The sequence below is a fragment of the Falco punctatus genome, assembly GCF_963210335.1.
Source record: "Falco punctatus genome assembly, chromosome: 4".
Classification (NCBI taxonomy): domain Eukaryota; kingdom Metazoa; phylum Chordata; class Aves; order Falconiformes; family Falconidae; genus Falco; species Falco punctatus.
The window spans coordinates 51,253,433-51,272,440 of record NC_137583.1 but is presented as its reverse complement, the minus strand read 5'-3'; the positions used below and the strand labels follow the sequence as shown (position 1 = coordinate 51,272,440).

The following is a 19,008-nucleotide window of genomic DNA, read 5'->3' as shown; positions in this document are numbered from 1 at the left end:
CCTCAGTGGCCACAGGGACAAGCAGGACACCATCACTGCGGGATCTGGCCAGGATAAGAGCATTCAGACACCCCCAGGCAGGACAACACATCTTTAATGCTCCAAAGGACTTGGCAGGAGGAGATGCAGCAACGTGCAGAGGGGATCCAGGCCAGGCAGAGCTGCAGCGAGTTTGCAATGCAATGCTGTCATTCCCACGCCTCTTGCCTGCTCAGCTCGCCAAGGGAACAGGCAGGAGACCGGGAGACATCTGACCCTATCAGGAACACAGCTGGATACAGGTTTCTTGTGACCAGAGCCAAAAATACGGGAAGACCTTCTCAGTGAAGGAGGCCTTGAACTGCAAGATCTCCACCATGTTCTCTGCATTGTAGAAGATCACTTGGCCCTCTTCATAGTCCAGGTGGACCCTGATTCTCCGGGCTTCTTCCATCGGTGCCAGCGGGGAAGGGGGCATGTGGAGTGCCGTGTACTGGCGATCCCAGTCCCGCCGCAGGGCCCAGATCTTCCCCATGGCCATGGTGAGCGAGTCCTTCCTCCGCACAGACTCCACAGCCACCCCTGCAGCCCAGCTGTCCCCATCCCCTACCTCTAGCTCCCAGTAATGCCTCCCAGACGTGAATCCCTGGGAGCCCAGCACGCTGGGGCTGCCTGTGAATCTCTTGGGGTTGTTGGGGAGGTTTTGATGTCCATCTCCCAGCCACACGGTTCTGCAGTCCTTTGAGAGAGCGAGGTACGGGCTTGCCGTCTCTGGGTCCAGTGTCACCTCCACTAATGCATGACAGAGAGAAATGTCAGTCCATTGCCTGTTGAGGAACAAACCAGCACCTCTCCCCCCTCTTTTGCGGGACCAGGACATGCCCTGTGAGCACAACAGGCACTCACTCATGCCCCACAGGTGCATGCCTGCAGCACCCACAGCCCCCTCAGGCAGCATGGGACACAGGACCCATGGGCAAAGGAACACTCCCTGAAGCAAGAGTAAGCCAGGCTGCGTCCCCATGCACAGGGGACAGCCATGAAGGACTCTGCTAAACTTGCTTCCAAGTCTGCTGGATATTGCTGGCTCTAAGTGTGATGGGGCTGCAGCCAGACTGGGTGTGGAGGAGCAACATATCCCCGTGGGTGTGAGGAGCATTGCCTGCAAGGCAGCAGTGGTGGCAGGCCAGTCCCTGCTCCAGTGGCAAGGGGAACAGCTGCTCACCAAAGGGAAAATAAGTTCCTAACCCTGCTCCACCGAGTAACCAGGCAATCTCACTGCAGAGCCAGAGCTGCCTGTTCATAAGGGGTGTTCTGCTGCCATCCCGCGGCCATCCCACAAGGCCGCAGAGGTGTCACCCTGCGCAGTGCCACCACCCCAGGTCCTCTGCTAAACCCCCTCCTCCGAGGCCCCAGCTCACAGCAGGGACCACAGCGCAGGGGAACCTGAGGCACACCTATCCTGTGCCTCGGGTCCTTCATCCCAAAAACTGAGAGGACTGAGACTGGCCTCAGCACAAACGGTGCCTGCAATGCTGTGGGGACCATGTGGCCCCCAAGCACCTGCAAAAGCATTGCCAATCCATGCCTAAAAGCCTTCTCAAAATGCAAACAGCCCCTCTGCTTAACTAGTCACAGCCTTACACATCACAGCATAAGAATAAAGTCTCCAGGGACAAGGAAGCTGAGGGCCTCGTGCTGTCCCAGCCCTCATTTGGTGTTAAGAGGACAGCATTGCTGGGTGCTGCCTGGCATGGGGACAGGTTTTTACAGCAGGCCAAGTCAAAACAGAGGGCCAAGTTAAAACAGCGGGCCAAGTTTTAGACAGACCCTGGATTCAGATGTTCTGGTGTGAGCCCATCTTTGTGCCGAGGATGTAAGGAAACTCATTCTGGAAAGCTTTTTTCCCTCATTTGTGCCTACTGGCTCCAGAAACTTACCCCTTTCTCTGTCCATCGTGCTCAGCAGGTTCACTAGAGGAAGGAAAGGAAGATGTATGAGCCTCTCCCCTTGAGGAATCTTTCCTGCTCCCTATCAGGACAGCAAGCCTGATGCAGAGCTCGCTCCCCAGCTCCCACAGCCCCATGCTCCAGCAAATCCCACCTTGGAGACAGGCCCTGTCCAGAGCAGGCCTGTGTTGCTCCCAAAGCCCAGGCAGAGGCACCAGGCAGCAAGGATCTCCCACTGCACCCAAGCCCAAGGGAAGCACAGCATGGAGAGCAGCCCTGACACCGGCTACACAGCAAGGCATCACAATGCTTCTTTGCTTTACCTTTGAATTGGGCCACCACACCCATGACCAGCTGGCTCATCTCAAAGAGGTTCTTAACCGTCCTCTCCAGCCCTGGGGAAACCAGCTCCGGCATCGGGGCCTTTGCTGCCTCACAGCTGAGTGGGAAACAACACAGAGGAGCTCTGACCCCAGCAGTCAACAAGCACAATGGGCCAGGAGGGAAACGGGGAAAACACCCTACAGCAACAGATCTCAGGGGGGCTGCGTCCCAGCTATTAGCACGGGAACCTCGTCTTAACAGGGGTGCAATGACTGCTGGTTCCAGGTAACATCACATTAAACCCCAAATACCAAGCAGGGCAAAGCCACCTCCCTCCCAGCTGCTGCTGCTCGGCCACCTGCAGTATTTCCAAACCTCTGCCCAAGAGCCGGGCAGGAGGAGAGCGACACTGAGCCTGTTTCATACCTGCTCAGGGTTTTGCCAACATCCTGAAAGAGAGAAAACACCAGGTCAGCTCTGGCACTACCAAGAAGAACCACGGTCCCCAGGGCAGTGAGTTACAGTCACTCCCCTGCTGCATGAAGCAGAGTGACGGGGATCAGGGGGGGTCACACCACTCTCCTGGGGACACTTCAGTGACTCACTCCCCCAAATCCTTGCCTTCCCTCAGCTCACACGGCAGGCCCAGACTCACACCAGCCACACCACGCACCGTGGTGTCACAGCCTGTCTGCTCCCAGGCACTGGGCTGCACGGGCACTGGGATGCAGAGGGTCCTGGGTGGGTGCCCCCAGCCTCGCCAGGGGGGTCACAGCACCCAGGTGGGTGATGCTGCCTCACCATAAGGAACTCAACCATTGGCTGGTCACGTTTCTTCTCTATCTCTGCAATCAGCGTGTCCAGCAGCGATTTCCTCTCCAAAACACTGGAAACGTATTCGTGGCGCTTCTTGGTGAGGTCCCCATGCACCCCATCGAGCTGGGCCAGCAGGACATCCTCCTGCTCCCGCAGGAACTGCTGCAGCTGCTCAAAGGTGCCTCTCAGCTTCTGCCGCTCCGAGGCCACCTTCTCCTGCAAGGCACCCGCACGGAGGCCCCTGAGCCATCCCATCCTCTGGCTGCCTCCACGCAGGCACGGGGACCCAGCACTGCACAGAGCCGGGCAAGGATCATGGGGAGAAGGGGAAGGGGTTTTGGAGAGGAAAAGCTGCAAGAGTGGAAGGGGGAGGGGGGTGTCAAGTCTGGATGTTGATGGACCCCAGGCAACAGCAGAGTCTGAAGGAGAGCAGGATGGAAAAATGATATATAGGATGGATAGAGAAGGGGAGAGAAAATAGTGTTGTTATGGAAAAGGATATAAATATAGATGAGGAAAGATGGGGTGCACCCCTGAAGACAGGTGGGTAAGCAGGCAGGGGGGGCACGGCATGCAGACGGACACAGAAACACATACCAGCAGGTCACAAATTTTCTCTTCTCCTTTGGGTTTAAATTCTTCTTTCTCTTTTTGTAGAAAAACCAGGTTAGTCTGGAGCGTCTCCTGGAGGGGGGGAGGGAACGTATTTGATGATTTTGGGGTGACATCTGCAGGAGATGTCACTGAACAGCCCCTGTGGGGGACACCATCGCTCTGCAGGCTCACCGCGGGTGGGTGTGCAGCTCAGCATTGTTGGAGACAGCACCCACCTCTTGCAGCACACGTTACAGGCTAGGGAGATCCCCACGCGCAGCTGTTTTGGCCAGAAATATTTCTAGAACAGCTTCATGAGGAAACCCTGAAGTTTGTGGTTTGTTTGTTTTTGTTATTGTTTTGTTTTGTTTTAATTAGGAAAAACAACTTTTGGTATCGGAAGTGGGATCTGTGGGAAGAGGTTTGCAGTGACAGCAGCACTGTGTCTGAGACGGACTCCATAAATTTGCTGGAGTGTTAAATAAAAAAACTTGGGCTCTTCTGAGCCCTGCCCTGTGGCAGAGCGAGCTGCTGCTGGGGGGGGACCCCAGCCCACACACAGTGGGGAGACCATGTCCCTGTTCCTGGCTGGGGACATACCTGGCGTTAGGGACCTTGTGGGGCCACAAAGGGGTGAGCAGTAAGAGGGACCTGTGCTCCTGCATGGGCTGCAGGGAGGCGATGGACAGCAGGAGCCACGGGAGCACCAGCAGCCCCAGCTGGGTGGCAGGGACAGAGGACCCCCACCCGTGGTGACAGGGACCCCCCAACTACAGCCAGATGGGGACTCCCAGCCAGCAGCTGGATGAGGACCAAAATCCATGGCTGGGAAAGGACCCTAACCTGTGCTCTGAGCGGACCCCAGTCCATAAACTGTGGGGTACCTCTGCCTGTGCTCAGAGGGGACCCCAACCTGTGCTGGAGGGGTCCCCAGATCTCTGCCAGTGAAGGGACCCCTGCCTGTGTGCAGAGAGGACCCTGAAATGTGCCTGGAAGGCCCCCCAGCCCATGCCCAGAGGTGACCCTGACCTGTGTGCCCTGAAGGGACCCCAGCCCATACCAGGGAAGAGACTTCAGCCCCTGTCTGGGCGGGACCCTCCACCCATACCAGGGAAGGGACTCAGCCCCGGCCCATACAGGGGAAGGGACCAGCCTCTCATTGGGGAGGACCCCAGCCCCTTGTTCAGGGGCACCCCACGCCCTGTCTGGGGAAAGGCCCGCTGCCCCTCTCCGGGAGGGACCCCAGCCCGTACCAGGGAAGGGACCGGCCCCTGCCCCGGGACCCCCGTCCCCCGGGGGCTCCCCCCTACCCGGAGCAGCGGGGCGGCCTCCTCGGCGGGGCGGGCGCGGTGGTGGCGGTGCGGGGAGCCCTCCCGGCACAGGGAGCACAGCGGGGTGCGGCAGCTCTCGCAGAAGAGCCCCAGGATCTCGCCGTGCGCCGGGCAGCGGGGCCGCCGCGCCTCGTCCCCCAGCGCCTCGGCCAGCTCGGCCACTGCGCGCAGCGCGCGGTTGGGCCGCAACGAGCCCGGCGCCACGGGGGCGCGGCACTGCGGGCAGGCGGCGGGACGCGGCGGCGACCCCAGCACGGCCGCCAGGCAGGGCCCGCAGAAACTGTGACCGCACTCGGTGACGAGGGGCTGGGAGAAGAGCTCCAGGCACACAGGGCAGGTGGCCTCGGCCTGCAGCGCCTCGCCCAGCGCCAGCACGGCCCGCGCCATGCCCCAGCCAGCGCTTCCCGGAAAGGGCGCGGGGCGCCGGGCGGCCGCCGGGGGGCGGAGCGGGGCGGGGGCGGGGCTGAGGTCGGGGGCGGGGCGTGTGCCCGTGCGTGGGGTGGGCGCGTCTGTGCACATGGGGGGCGCGTGTGTGTGCGGATGTGTGTGTGTGTGCACATGGGGGAGTGTGCATGCGTGTCTGTGCAGAGGGATCTATATGCATGCCCGTGTGCTGGTGTGTGCATGTGTGTCTGTGCACATGGGGCTGTGTGTGTGCCTGTGTGTGGATGTGTGCACGCATGTCTGTGCACATGGGGGAGTGTGTATGTGAGTCTTTGTACATGGATGTCTGTGCATGTCTATCTGCGGATGTGTGTGCATGCATATGTTCACATGGGTGTCTGTGCATGTCTGTCTGTGCATGCATATCTGTCCACATGGACGTATGTGTGCATGCGTATCTATGCATATGGGGGGGGTGTATAGGTGTGCCTGTGCACTTGTATGTGCATAGCTGTGCATATATGTTGGCATGTGAATATATGTGTGGAGTCATGAGCATGCATGTGTGCAAGTCTACTTGTGAGTGAATGTGTGTATGCATATGGGCCTTTACATTGGTGTGTGCTTGTGTGTATATGTTGGCATACGTGTATATGTGTATTTGCATGCATGCATCTACATGTGCGTGTGTGTATGTGTGTGAATATGTGTGTTGGCACATGTATGTCAGTGCATATCTTTGTGCATATATGTGTGCATGCATGTGCATATGTGTAACCATGTGTGTTGGGGTGCGAGTGTGTGTGCATACTTGTGTGCCTTTGCATTGGCATGTGCATGCATGTATGTATGTGTATGCATCTGTCTGCACATGGATGTACATATATATGTATGCACATGCAGATCTGTGTGTACATGTATCTGTGCATGTGTGTTGGCACATGTGTGTATATCCGTGCTGGTGTGCTTGTGTGTTGACACGTGGGTGGGTATGAGTCTGCATGTTTGTGTGTGCAAGAACGTGTGTGTCTGTGTACCAATGCGCTGTGCACATGTCTGTTCCCCAGCACAGTCGTAGTCTGCCTGGGCTGTGAGCCGGCATGCTGCAGCACGCTGCTGCCAGCCACCTTGGCTGCTCTGGCCACTTAAATCAATTGAATCATTTACAACATATGTACAACATACACATGCCAGGAGCGCTGGGCAGCTCGTGCCCCATGCCTTCCCTGGGCCTCGGAGCTGCTTCCTGGCCCCGGGGCTGGTGGTTAATGCAGTTGAAGGGATTGGGTCAGCGCGGCAGCTGTGACACACAGGAGCCGAGTGTCATCGGGTCCTCGAGCCACTTCCCAGGCCCACTGCCCGCTGCCAGCCCCCTGCAACAGGGAGATCCCACCAAACTGAGGGGCTGCCCTGGCACCGGGCATCCAGCTTCCATCCTGCGCCCCACGGCTGCTGCCGGCTCTCCACATCCCTCCTGTACTCTCACCCCAGCCCCAAAGCACCTGGGGGGTAGCGGTGATGCTTAGTGATAAGAAGAGGGTCTTCGGGAGCCCCTCAAGCCCCCTCGTCTCCTGCAGGCTGTGGGGGCATGTCCCCTCTGTGCTGCAGCACCTGCAGGTGCTGGGTGCCCAGAATCAGCCCCCTCCCATGTTCAGCTGCCACCCTGGTGTGCTGCCAGCCTGGGCCCAAGGAGCCACCCTGGCATTTCTGGGGACACTGCGCACCACTGGCACGTTGATGGCAGCCAGGCAGTAAGGCAGGCAAAGAACCCCGCTCCCCAGGTGGTTACTGCCCTGCGATAAGCCCCTGCCACCCTGCCACCCGCTTTCCTGCCATGGCAGGTCCCCGAACTCTGTCCCAGCCACTGTGGAGGCACTGGCATGATGCTTTCAGCCCTGGTCCACCGTCACTGTAGTGTTCTGGGGTGACAGCCCAGTTTCCCTGCTCAGTCAGAGCCCCTGAGCTGCATCCAGCCCCCCAGCACCCTGGGCCAGGGAGGGCCAGATAAGAGTGACTGAGCCAGGGACAGGAGCACTCGCAGTCGGTCCTGCGGGCCAGTGCCATTAACCCCGACAGCTGAGCAGTGGTTTAGCCGAGGACCATGCAGCACCCAGCACTCCCCAAACAAACCTGCCTGCAATTAAGTGGAGGGTGCTGATAACCCGCAGACAACTCAGAGGGCAGCAAGGCTGCTCGCAGCATGTGCCACCCCCAAATCTGTGCCCTGCAGCACTGCCACCTCTGTGGTTTTTTTGGTGCCACTGCCGCCCCGAGCTCAGCGCCTGTGATGGCTGTCATCCTCCCCAGTGTGGGAGGTGTGGCTGCAGATGGCCTGTTGACATTCTCACCGCTGAAGGTCACCTGGATGTTGTTAAATCCTGGCAGTGTCCACAACGCCACTACGTGCGTGCACAGCAGGTGAGGAGCAGCACGACCGGAGAGCAGCTGCTGTGTGAGGCCCAGTGACGCCGAGCAGAGCACGGGCACTGCCAGCCCGGCCATGCTGTGGTGAGGAGGGGGCCACCTGTCCCCGGGGCTCCCCAGGCAGGTCCCAGCACCGCAGAGGGGCTTGTATGGGCACCTAAGTGCCTGCTTTGCCAAAAAGAAAAAAGCTGAATCCATCCATTTTTAGGAAGAAAAAAGGACAGTGCTGGGTCTGTGGCACTGCCAGCGTGATGACCACCAGCTGCTGAGAACCAGAGTCAGTTCTGCTTTTAATTTCTTTACTCCCCCTAACTGCATTCAGTTCTGATGAGGGGGATGCAGGGAGGCTGCCAAGGGGCACAGGGCAGCCAGCTGGGCTCCAGCACCTCCCTCCAGGGACATCAGCCCCATCACAGCATGTTTAACACACCTGGGACAGTACTGTGACCTGAAACCCCAACCTGCTGCAGGGCGCTTCGGGCACCACCCGGCAGCGGGAACACAGGAACCTCAGCCGGAGCCTGCTCTGGCATCCCTGAAATGCTCCCCTCCACGGCGGTGACCAGCTGGCAGCTCTTGGCACCTCTGCTGCCCTTGGGCACGTTCTAGCACAGAAGAGGCTGTAAATTACAAATTTAGGAGAAGTTCATACGCATGGAAGGTTCTGGAGTGAGACCTTTGGTTCTGCAAAGGCATTAACAGGTCCCAACAACTTATCCCATCATCGCTCTGTTTATTGATGCCACTGTTCAACATGAGATCTGACACCACCTTCCCCACGGCACCCACCCACCAGGAGCCCGGTGGGCACCAGGGAGCTGGTGTCACTGCTTCGGCCACGGCCCTCTGGGTGCCGCTCACCCAGCCACAGCCCAGCTACAGGAGCTGTGACGAGGACAACGAGACCATGGAGAACCAAGCCGCTGGAGCTAGGAGCTCAAACCAACAGTGAGGAGACTCACCCGCGTCCCACCCACCGTGACTATAGCCACAGCCGTGTGGCAAGTGGCCCTGGCAGCGAGCGCCCGGGAGCCAGGTCTCCTGCAGGCAGCCCTGAGCTGGCTGGGGCTCTTCTCGGAGCCAGCCTGGGACCTGCTCCTCCATCTGGGGCAGGAATCCCCCTGCTCCTGCTGCTGAGGAGCGTGCAGTCAACGCCACCGGCAAGGACGAGGGCAACCTGCACGCCGCAGCATGTTTCAAAGAGCAGAAGAGCAGTTAAACACGTCAAGGTCTTGTGCACAGGTACATTGTGACCCCACAGCACCCCACGGCAAGACCCACATCTACAAACCGCTCCTGTGTCCCGTGGTGGCTGGTGATGCCTTCGGTGCAGCTCTCATGGTGGCGGCAGGGCCAGCTGCCCGGGGTCGCCGCTCACCGGAGAGGTGTCTGCCACTGTGGAAGGATTAAAGCGCTAGAAATGAATGTTTGGAGGAGCCTTGCTGATGGGGTCCTACCAGAAAAAGGTTCTTTTACTGCAACTAGTATTTTATTCTATTGTATAATTCAGGAGTGCATCACAGCCCCGACAGCCGGGCAAGCACCTATCAGCGCTTCAAATCTAGACACATGGAGAATTTCCTCATCATCTGGATCTATTTATTACTCACCTCCCCCTGGCTGGGAGCTCCTTGTCGCCACGCACTGCTGAGCGGCTGTCACGTCCAGCCCGGAAAGCTGGGACGAGGCAGCACCTCTGCAGAGCTCCTGGACAAAAGTGACTGTGCCAGTATCAGCCTACAGAGCATTTAAAAAAAAAATTTAAAAAAAAATATCTTGGCGATCCTAAGTTTGCTTATCAAATAAGAAGTTCCTCCACATTTATTAAAAAAACCAAACAGTAGATTTAAAAAGCAGTTAAGAGTCCTACTCCGGCAAAACACCCTGTACAGGTTTCTTTTGTTGGTGGTTTGTTTGCTTTTTTTCTGATGGTGAAGATTCCCCCTAAATCAGCTGCTTCTGTTAATTTTATATATATATAATCTTTTAATTTTGCCGCGCGTTGCTTGCTTTAATTAATTAATTTATTTCCAAACAGCCTAGCTGTCTCCACCAGACCAGCAGCGCTACCACACAAAGCTTCCTTGATGTCCATGCCCTGAGCCGGGGGGGTGGGGAGAGATGGAGGGAGGGTGGGAGAGATGAGTGGAGGAGAAGGAGGTGGAGGAGGATGAGGAGGGATGGAGGGAGGGGAGGGAGGGGAAGCCGTTCGCAGCCCCTCACTCTCCCATGTGCGTCCTCAGGTGGTACTTGAGGGACTGCTTGTAGCGGAAGCACTTGGTGCACTCGGTACAGGGGTAGGGCCGCTCGCCGGTGTGCGCCCGCTGGTGCTCCAGGAGGTGATGCTTCTGGGTGAAGTTCTTGCCGCACTCGGTGCAGTGGTAGGGCCGCTCGCCCGTGTGGATGCGCTGGTGCTCCAGGAGATGGTGCTTGCGGATGAAACCCTTCCCGCAGACGGCGCAGGCGTGCGGGCGCTCCCGGGTGTGGATGCGGTAATGGTTGGTGAGCTTGGACTTCTCGCTGAAGGTCTTCTCGCACTGGCTGCACTGGTAGGGCCGCTCGCCGGTGTGAGTCCGCTGGTGCCGCAGGAGGTGGGAGGGCCGGGTGAAGTTCTTCCCACACTGGGGGCAGAGGAAGGCCATCTCGCTCTTGCCGGCGTGGATCCTCTGGTGCATGATGAGGCTGATCTGCAAGCGGAAGCTCCTCCGGCACTCGCCACAGGTGAAGGGCCGCTCCCCGACGTGGGTGATCTGGTGTTTGCTGAGGCTCGACTTGTGGCTGAAGCTGCTCTCACACTCGGAGCACTTGTAGGGCTTCCCTGGAGGTGGGGGCCGCGCCTGGGGCTTGAGGCCATGCTCGGGGCGCCGGGGGACCCCCACGCCCCGGCGCGTGTGGCTGCGCTGGTGCAGCAGGAACTGCTGCTTGTTGCGGAAGCTAAGGTCGCAGTCGTGGCACTCATAGGGCCCTTCCTTGAGGTGGTTGCGCTGGTGGATCATGAAGTTGATCTTGAGCATGAAGCTCTTCCCACACTCGGGGCAGATGTAGGGTCTCTCCCTCGTCCGGTTCCGCTGCTGGGCGATGGCCGGCTTCATCTCCCCGGAGTCCCTCTCGCAGGCGGGGGGCTTCCCCACGCGGGCAGCTGCCAGGCTCCTGGGCTGCGTTTTGGAGCTGCACTGCGCCTCACAGCCCAGCCCGGCCTCGTGGCTGGGAAACGCTGGTGGCTCGGTCCTGCCCGAGAACATGGTGCACGGCTCCAGGGTGTCAGGGTCGTCGTCCTCCTCCTCCTCCTCTGTCTTGATCACGATCCCATCCTCTGAGGGGGAAAACCGGAACAGCATTAGGGTCACCGGGTGGGACGAGGCAGTCTTTTACACACCTGGGGGTCGACACAGAAACATTTGCATGGGCTTCTGCAGCTGTGTGCACTATGCCTGACCAGCCAGCTGCCGCCCGGAGCCCTGTGCCCCGGCATGGGCCACGTCCTCCCGCAGCAGCGAGGCCAGCCTGTGCGCTCCCCAGCAGGGAGGATGGACAAACTGCCTCCTGGACAGGCTCCTTCCGAGGGGGTGGCGAGACCTGCCTGCCAAAAGGTTTTGTAATTTCACCATGCTACAAGACGGAGAGGGATAAAAGCGCCATCGGTTTGCGAGGACTCCAGCAGCCGAATGATTTTGGAGCAGCTCCATCTGCTGCCCTTGGGCTGGGCTACAACAACGCGCCCCACCGCCAGCACTGCTTGATGGAAGCACAACACAGGGCTGCCGGCCTCCAGCTCCGCTCCCCAGACAGTGCGCCCAGCCTGCTACTGTCCCCTTCCTCCAGCCTCGCAGCAGCGGGGCACGGGGAGAGACCCCCTCCCTCCCAGAGGCAAACAGCGGTGGGATGGGTGGCCGCACCTCAGGCCCCTCCTTGTGTTGCAGATGCCAGGGGTGACCTGGTGTGTGTGTTTGGTGAGACCGGCCCTACTGGGAACACGCACAGCAGGACGCGCAGCCACCGTGCCCTGAGGTAAGGCCCATGGTGGATCCCTCACACGTCACCCCACGCTGGACTTTGAGCCAGGCCTATGTACTTTTCTAGGAAGACCAGCCACACTTTCCCAGGAAGAGGCAGCTGACTGGAGCGGGATGGATCACAGCCACAACCCTCTCCCCTCCGATGGAGGGTTCAGTGGGGAAACCCCACGTTCCCAGTCCCCCTCTGCACCTCCACAGCAAGGAGCTTCCCTTATGCAGACACACGGGCTATCGCCACTCGAGCGCTGGCTGCCAGCACCTGCACTCAGTGGGAGCATCGCTGCCACTCCTGCTCAGCCCTGCCAGCCGCGGCCCCACGCATCAGCAGAGGTGCTGGCTCTTGGATGAGCATCGGCTCCAGCCTCACTGGTGGCTTGGCTGGTTTCCTTTAGAAAACTGTGAGGAGACCACAGAATCTATGAGTCGGAGTTGGGGAAGACCTCAAGAGCCCAGCTCTATCCTTCTCAGTTAGTGTTACGCCATCGCAAAGCCATCAGAAGGCAAGGAACCCAGGGAGGCCAACAGCCCATCTCCCTGCCTTCCCGTCTGTGCCCTCTGAGCACATCCGTAGGGCCTGTCCCATACCTGCCACCCAACTGGCAGCCTCCCACTCATGAAGCACCCGGTGCCATCTTCTCATCTCTCCACTAAAGAACCTCACTTTTCCCCTTTCTTCCTGGCAGCTCACACACCACAGACCTCTGGCCGCCCTCCTTCCCATCCTCCAGACCTGCCCACAGACCCCCACACTGGTCAGCGTGCAGGACTGTGCACACTGCTCCAGCAGTCTCCAGTGTGTAAGTGCCTGAGTGGCTTACACCATTCCTCCGCATGGCTAACACCAGGGCAGGAGTCCTCAACTGACATCCTGCCCTCTGCAACGGCGGGATTTTGGCAGCAGGGGCTCACTGGGGCTCTCACAAAATGCTGCCTGAGACACATCCTCCCCCAGTCTCCACGTGTAACAAGGCCTTTTCCCACCCACCCATGACTGTGTCACTGCTCACTCCACTCTGGAGCAGTCAGGTGCCCGCAGAGACCACGCTCTGGTGTCCACCACACACGTGCTGCCTCCTCCTCCCAGCCCCAGCTCTGACTGCAGCTGCTTGCGAGGTTGCCACAGCCAGAAACTTCCCTTCTGGTGCTGGTTCTGGGGGCATTTAGCCCTTCTTTTTCGTCCAACCCATTGCCCACTTTTGCCTGGATCCACCAAAGCCCCTCCTGGGCCTCCTGTCCCCCCAACACGCCACATGCCGTGCGTCTCACCTGTGCAGCTCCCGTGGTGAACGATGACTCTCTGGATCTCATTGAAGTCAGCTACATACTCAGACGAGTCACCCAGGCTGGTCCCTGGGAGGTCCCTCGGCGGGGAGACAGAGCCGTAGGGGCTCTCGCAGGCTGCCTCCTCGTCTGGACTCTGGAAGCTCCCCTCTGACTGCCCTGACATCCCATGCAGCTCCGGGTTCTCAGGGCTGTCCTCAGGAAGGAGCTCCTCCGTTTTGATCACAACCCTTATACCAGCTGCAGCAAAGACAGATTCCCACCCACCATCATTCCTGGGAGCCAGGATGAAGGAAGCGCTCACAGTAATCCCCGCCGGCCTCCCGCAGGCCCGCTCTGGCTGCTGATCCCACAGAGGGGTTTTGTTCACTCGGCCAGTTCCTCCCTCCCTTCAGCCCCTGCCCTTCAGCCACCCCTGCCACACTCCTGCCTCTCTCCTGGGATCCCCCATAGCACAGGGGACTCACTGCACCTGGCCTGGGGACTCAGCGCCGGTAGTTCAGCACCCCTTGGCCACCCCACATCCCCTGGCTGGCAGCTCCCTGCGGGCAGATTATTTTTCTCTTCCCGTTGGCCTCAAGATTCTCAACTTAAATATCCTTGTGACCAAAAGCACAGGTGGGGGGCAGAGTGACCCCATGCCCACAGCTCAGGGCCAGAGACCAGCAGTGGAGCTGACAGCATCTCTTCTAGAAGACCCCCTTATCCCCTTAGCGACCCCCCTTATCTGAGAGCAGGAGTTGCTCCGGGATGCGGGGTCCCCAGTGCCCCCCTCCCAGCCCAGCCTTGCCCGTGGAGAAACACCTCAGCACCCTGAGTCCCAGTGTACAGGATGGGAGCCGGCTGTCCTGCCCTGTGAGGATGCTCCAAGGATAAACCCAGGCACCATCCACACAACCAGAGACGATGGAGAGGATTTTTTGGGTGGATGGCTTTTCCCAATGGGACCCGGATTCTCCTTTCTTGCCAAGCACACCAGCTCCCCGAGGACTCGCTCTGGTTGCAGATGCTTCCCTTGCCAATGGCTCCTAGTGCCCAACACTCCAGGCTCCACTTGCCCTGGTTTATATGTTGAGCTGCAGCTGGACATCAAGTCTCTGACCAGCCAAATGTTCCCCGCTCATGTGGAAGGCTCCTCCCGAGAACCTCCCCAGACACAGCTCTCAGCATCACTTGCTTTAGCCTCAGGGTGAGCAGCTCCTCTGGAGGCAACCTACGGCTCCCCTTGTGCTAAGCTGCTGTCTCACCTGCGGTGGCATCGGTAATGATCTCACTCTCCTCCAAGTCCTGCTCGTTCCTGACCCGCGATTCCTCTCCTTGCTCAATCTGAGACAAAACACCAGGTTTGGAAATTGCATAGTCTGTTGAGAGACAGAGGGATGGAGCGAGGGATTACCGCACAAAGAATCCTAATACCGGCTTCCACCTCTCCCCAGTGCCCAGGGGTGGGACACGTGAAGACACTCAGGAACATCCAGAGGGTCTGCAGGCACAAAAGCCCAGTGCTGCCAGCAGGCTGGGCTCCCGGGGTGGGCAGAAGGGATTCATGGAGGCAGGAGCTGGGTGCCTCACACAGAGGAACTACCTTCTAGAAGAAACCCAAGCTGTGTGTTTTTCTGGCAAGGTTTTAGAACTTCTCAGGCAAATTCCTGGCTCTCCTGAAGCCAAAAGCATTTCACCTCTGGTCCCAGCAGTGCCATTTCTCCTGCAGTTTTGGTATGAAATGCCCCAAAGGCGCACAGCTCGGGTAGCATCAGACAATTTTTCCCTCTTGCAAAAGTTTCCTCTACAAGGGGTGCGTGGGCTGGTACCCGCTGCAGAGCCAGAGGATGAAGGGAAGCCCTCCCAGCAGCCCCGGGGAAGGGGTTGCTTTTCAACCGAGTAACCCTGGCTGGAAGGGGCCCCGGGAGGTCTCCAGCCCACCTGCCTGTGGGCAGCCCCCCTGCAGCCAGGACAGCACCGTGCCCCCAGCTGGGAACGAACCTGGGCATTGACGCAGGCATGCCCCTACCCAGGTGAGCAACAAGCTCCTGTGGTTTTAAGTCTCCTTTTAAAATGGGACATTTGGGTCTCAAGGGGATCTCCAAGGAGGAATCAGGAGGTGCCCAAGCCTGCAGGCAGCCAGGAGAGCCTGCCTTCGCCAGGGCGAGGACACCCCGTATTTACCCAGGGAGATCAGTGACTCATAGTTCCCCTTCATCACGTTCTTGTACAGCTCCTTCTGCCACTCCTCCAGCTTCTCCCATTCCTTGTTGTTGAAATAGACGGACACATCGTCAAACGTCACCGGCACCTGCAACCACAAGCAGCACAGGTTCAAGTAGCCACCTCGCTCCCCAGTGCATTATCGCCGGCCAGCGGTGGCGGCAGCTCACTCCCACTTGGACACAGCCAGGCTTCAGCTACTCCGCAGCCATCATCAAGGTGGGTTTTTTATTTAGAACAGCTCCTGGACAGGTATTTCTCCAAGATTAAAGGTCTTGGCCAAATGGCCGGTTCTCAGTGATGAACCCAGACTGTGATTTCCCCAAACGATGCCGATCTCCTCCCCCTGGTCCCTGCACCAGCAGGGATGGATGGCTCTGCAGAGGTGACCGGGCTTGCGCCCGCCTGGAGGGAACATAACGGAGATAAAAATCGGGCGCTAGGGCTGGACCTCATCTCTATTGATGAGCTGACGTAAAACCCCAGATTCAATTACCCCAGAACTCGAGGGAAAACTACCCGGGCCTGAAGGGCTCCCAGTTATCATTAGTTATTGTGTGCAAATTGGCCAGGAGCAGGCTGCCGCTTTCAAGCCTGTTGGCCAAGTAATAATTTTTGAGGATAAATTCAGGATGTGCAAGCTGTGCTGCGTTTGAATGGAGCTCTTCAGAGGGAAATGCAGCACTCAGCTTCTGCTCCCTGACTGCACTAAGGGGGTGTCGGGGTCAGAACCCCCCTTCTCCAGACCCACTCTACTCTCTCCAGTGATGCTCACTTTGCCACATGCCACACCTGCACTTTCTTTTAGTGAGAGGGTCATGAAATGCAAGTAGGAACTGAATACTGATGGTGGGCTCCTTCTGAAGCTCAGCCAAGTGCAGGGAGCCCGTCCATCTTCCCTTGAACCCCAGAGGTTCCCCCTCCCTGCGGCAGCAGCCCCCACTGCTCCTTCCCTGGCCCGGCAGACCCCCACCGCAGCACCACGGTGGTAAAAGAAATGAAGGTAAAAAGCAGAGCGCCACATCTGCAGCGTTTCTCTGGAGCGGCAGTTAAAAAAACCCCGAAAAGGTAAATCTGTCCCGGGGTGCACAGGGGGGTGAAGCAGAACTGAAACCTCCAGCCTGAGGACGGGGGGATGTTCCCCTCGGGTCCCCAGGGGGGACACACCCGGAAGCTGCGAGGGGCAGCGCCTCCAGGTCCCCACGGCGAGCCACTCGCCTGCGCCAGGGCTCCCCACTGCGTCTCCCCCTGTCCTGCCCTCCGTGAGTGCTTTGGGAGTGTTTAGGGTGCAGAGTGGGGCTCCCGCACCCCGGGACACCATTACCTTGGGGACTTCCCCCTTCCTGCCAGGGGGCAGCCGCAGGATCCAGAAGTTCCTGTTCTTGAGGAGGTTCTCCATGTTCTCCAGGCGCCGCTGGAGCAGCCCGTACTCCTGGATGAGGGTGCCCAGTGCCGCGCACTTGCTCTCCAGCTGGTTCCCCAGCTCCACTGCCGTCTTCTCGCAATCGATCAGCTTCTTCTCCGCCATCCCCGTCCGACCTTCCAGGTCCAGCAGGCGGGTGGAGTGGGAGTCCACCTTCCTCTCCACCGCCTGCACGGCCGCCACCACCGTCAAGGACAACTCAGCCGTCTGCGTCTCCCGCTCCGAGGTGCGCTCGGGGCCGGCCAGTGGCCGCAGGGGTGAGGGGCAGCGCGGCGGCAGCACTGGCTCCGGCGCCTGCGGGCACAGGGGTGCGGGGTCACGGCGGGGGGGACACACGGGCACCCCCAGGGCACGGGGACCCCGGCGGGGGGGCGGCCGCTGCAGAGCCCGGCGCTGCCCCGTGTCCCTGCTAAGCCGCTTATGGCAGCCCCGGGTGGGTCCCGCGGGACGGGCGGGGGGGCCCCGACACCGCGGGGCCGGGAGGTGACCCGGGGGGGGGGCACACACACCCGCACACACACAGCGGACAGCCGAGCCCAGTTGCCATGGGCACGGCGAGGGGACACTGTGGGGGGGGAGGCGGCTGGCGGGCGCTGTCAGGGCAAGGGCGCCCCGTCGCCATGGGGACCGGGCGGGGACGTGGAGGTGGGGGGGAGCGGCCTGTCACCGGGGGGCGGCCGGTCTGTCACCGGGGGAGGGGGGGGCGGCCCGCAGGGCTGTGGGTTGAGGGGGGGGCGGCGGGACGGGCAGGCCCGGCCCCCCGACGGCAGCTCGGCTGCCGCCGGACGCGGAGGCCCTAGCCCGGCCCGGCCCCGGGCGCGCCGCCCCCCCGGGGCTGCCTGCCCCGCCGGCGGCCCTGCCCGTCCCTGCGCGTGCCCCCGGGGGGGCGGCCGCGGCCCCGAGCACTGACAGCCCCCCGCCGCCCGCCCGCCCCGCCGCCTCCCGCCGCCTCCCGCCGCGGCCCCGACGGCGCGGCCCGCCCCGACGTGCGGCCCAGGGGCGCCGGGCCGGGCCGCGACCCGCGGCGGGCGGGCAGGCGGGAGGGCGGGCGGGGTGCGGTGGGCGCCCTTACCTGAGCGGGAGCCCCCTCGGCCATGGCCCTTTGTTCCCTGCCCGGGGCCCCGGGGGCCGCGGCCGGGAGGATCCAGCGCCCGCTCGCTCCTTCACCTCTGCCCGCCGCCGGGCATCGGGCTGGGCCCGGGGCGGCGCGGCGCGGCGGGGCGGCGGCGGGGCGGGGGCGCGGCGGGGCGGCGCGGCGGGGCGGGGCGGGCGGCCCGGCCCGGCCCGGCCGGGGGAGGCGGGGGAGGCGGGGGGGCGGCGGCGAGAGACCGAGCGCGGCTCCGGGTCCCGGCTCCGCCGCTCCGCGCTGGGCGCTCCGGCCCCGCCGCTGCCCCGCCGAGCCGGCAGGGGGCGGGCGGGCCGCCGCCGCCGCGCGGGGCCGCGCCGGGGGCCGCGCCGGGCGGGGCGGAGCGGGGAGCCCGCCCGCGCTACAGCGCCCCCTGTCGCGCCGACGGCATCACCGCGCCGCCGCCGCCGCGCACCGTCGGGGCCCCCCCGCCGGCACCGCCCGGCCCCGCCACCGGCCCCGCGGCGCGGGGGGCGGCGCGGGGGGGGGGGGGCGGGGGGGGCGGAATCGGGCCCGGGGGCGCCCCGCGCGGCGCGGGGTGGCGGGAGGACCGGGGGGGCGGGGGAAGGGATGAGTGGGGGGCGAGGAACTGGGGGGGCTGGAGGGAACTGGGAAGCGGCTGTGGGGAACTGGGCAGGAGCGGTGGGTACTGGGGGGCACTGGGGGGGCGGGGGGGCGGGGGAAGGGTCGAGCGGGGGCTGAAAAACTGGGGAAACTGGGGAGGAACGGGGGGCAGGGGAAGTAGGGAGGGACTGGGGTGACTGGTGGGGCTCAGGGAACTGGTGAGGGACTTGGGGAAACTAGGGGGATGCTAGGCGGAACTAGGGGAGATGGAGGAAGGTTTGAGGGAACTGGGGGAACTGGGAAAGGACTGGGGGCGACTGGGGAGAGACTCAGGGTGACTGGAGAGCGACTGGGGCGACTAGTGGGGCAGAGGAAGGGTTGAGCAGGGGGTGAGCAACTAGGGAACTGGGGAGGGGCTTGGGGGGAGACTGGGGGAAACTGGAGGGTCTGGGGGAACTGAGGAAGGACTGGGAGCAACTGGGGGGAGACTGGGGTCAACTAGAGAGGAACTGGGATGACAAGAGGCAACTGAGGAGGTGCTGGGAGGAACTGGGGCAGCCCCAGGGGTAACTGGGGTGAGAGAGAGGACTGG

The 19,008-nt window shown here is 61.3% G+C and overlaps 2 protein-coding genes across 2 annotated transcripts; both read right to left on the bottom strand.

Moving 5' to 3' along the window:
- Positions 1-76: 76 nt before the first annotated feature.
- Positions 77-5,467, bottom strand: LOC308063175 (E3 ubiquitin-protein ligase TRIM7-like). Its single transcript, XM_080385784.1, has 7 exons — positions 4,973-5,467; positions 3,666-3,752; positions 3,054-3,284; positions 2,679-2,701; positions 2,252-2,367; positions 1,920-1,952; positions 77-771 (listed from the first exon to the last, which is right to left on the bottom strand). The coding sequence occupies exons 1-7, from the start codon at positions 5,378-5,380 to the stop codon at positions 260-262; spliced, it is 1,410 nt and encodes a 469-aa protein (XP_080241910.1). The 5' UTR covers positions 5,381-5,467; the 3' UTR covers positions 77-259.
- Positions 5,468-9,587: 4,120 nt separating this feature from the next.
- LOC308063147 (zinc finger protein 783-like) lies at positions 9,588-18,390 on the bottom strand. The gene is made up of 6 exons (XM_080385716.1): positions 17,799-18,390; positions 16,628-17,020; positions 15,265-15,391; positions 14,346-14,459; positions 13,084-13,338; positions 9,588-11,114 (listed from the first exon to the last, which is right to left on the bottom strand). Exons 1-6 carry the CDS (start codon positions 17,820-17,822, stop codon positions 10,021-10,023), a joined length of 2,007 nt encoding a protein of 668 aa, XP_080241842.1. The 5' UTR covers positions 17,823-18,390; the 3' UTR covers positions 9,588-10,020.
- Positions 18,391-19,008: the final 618 nt, after the last annotated feature.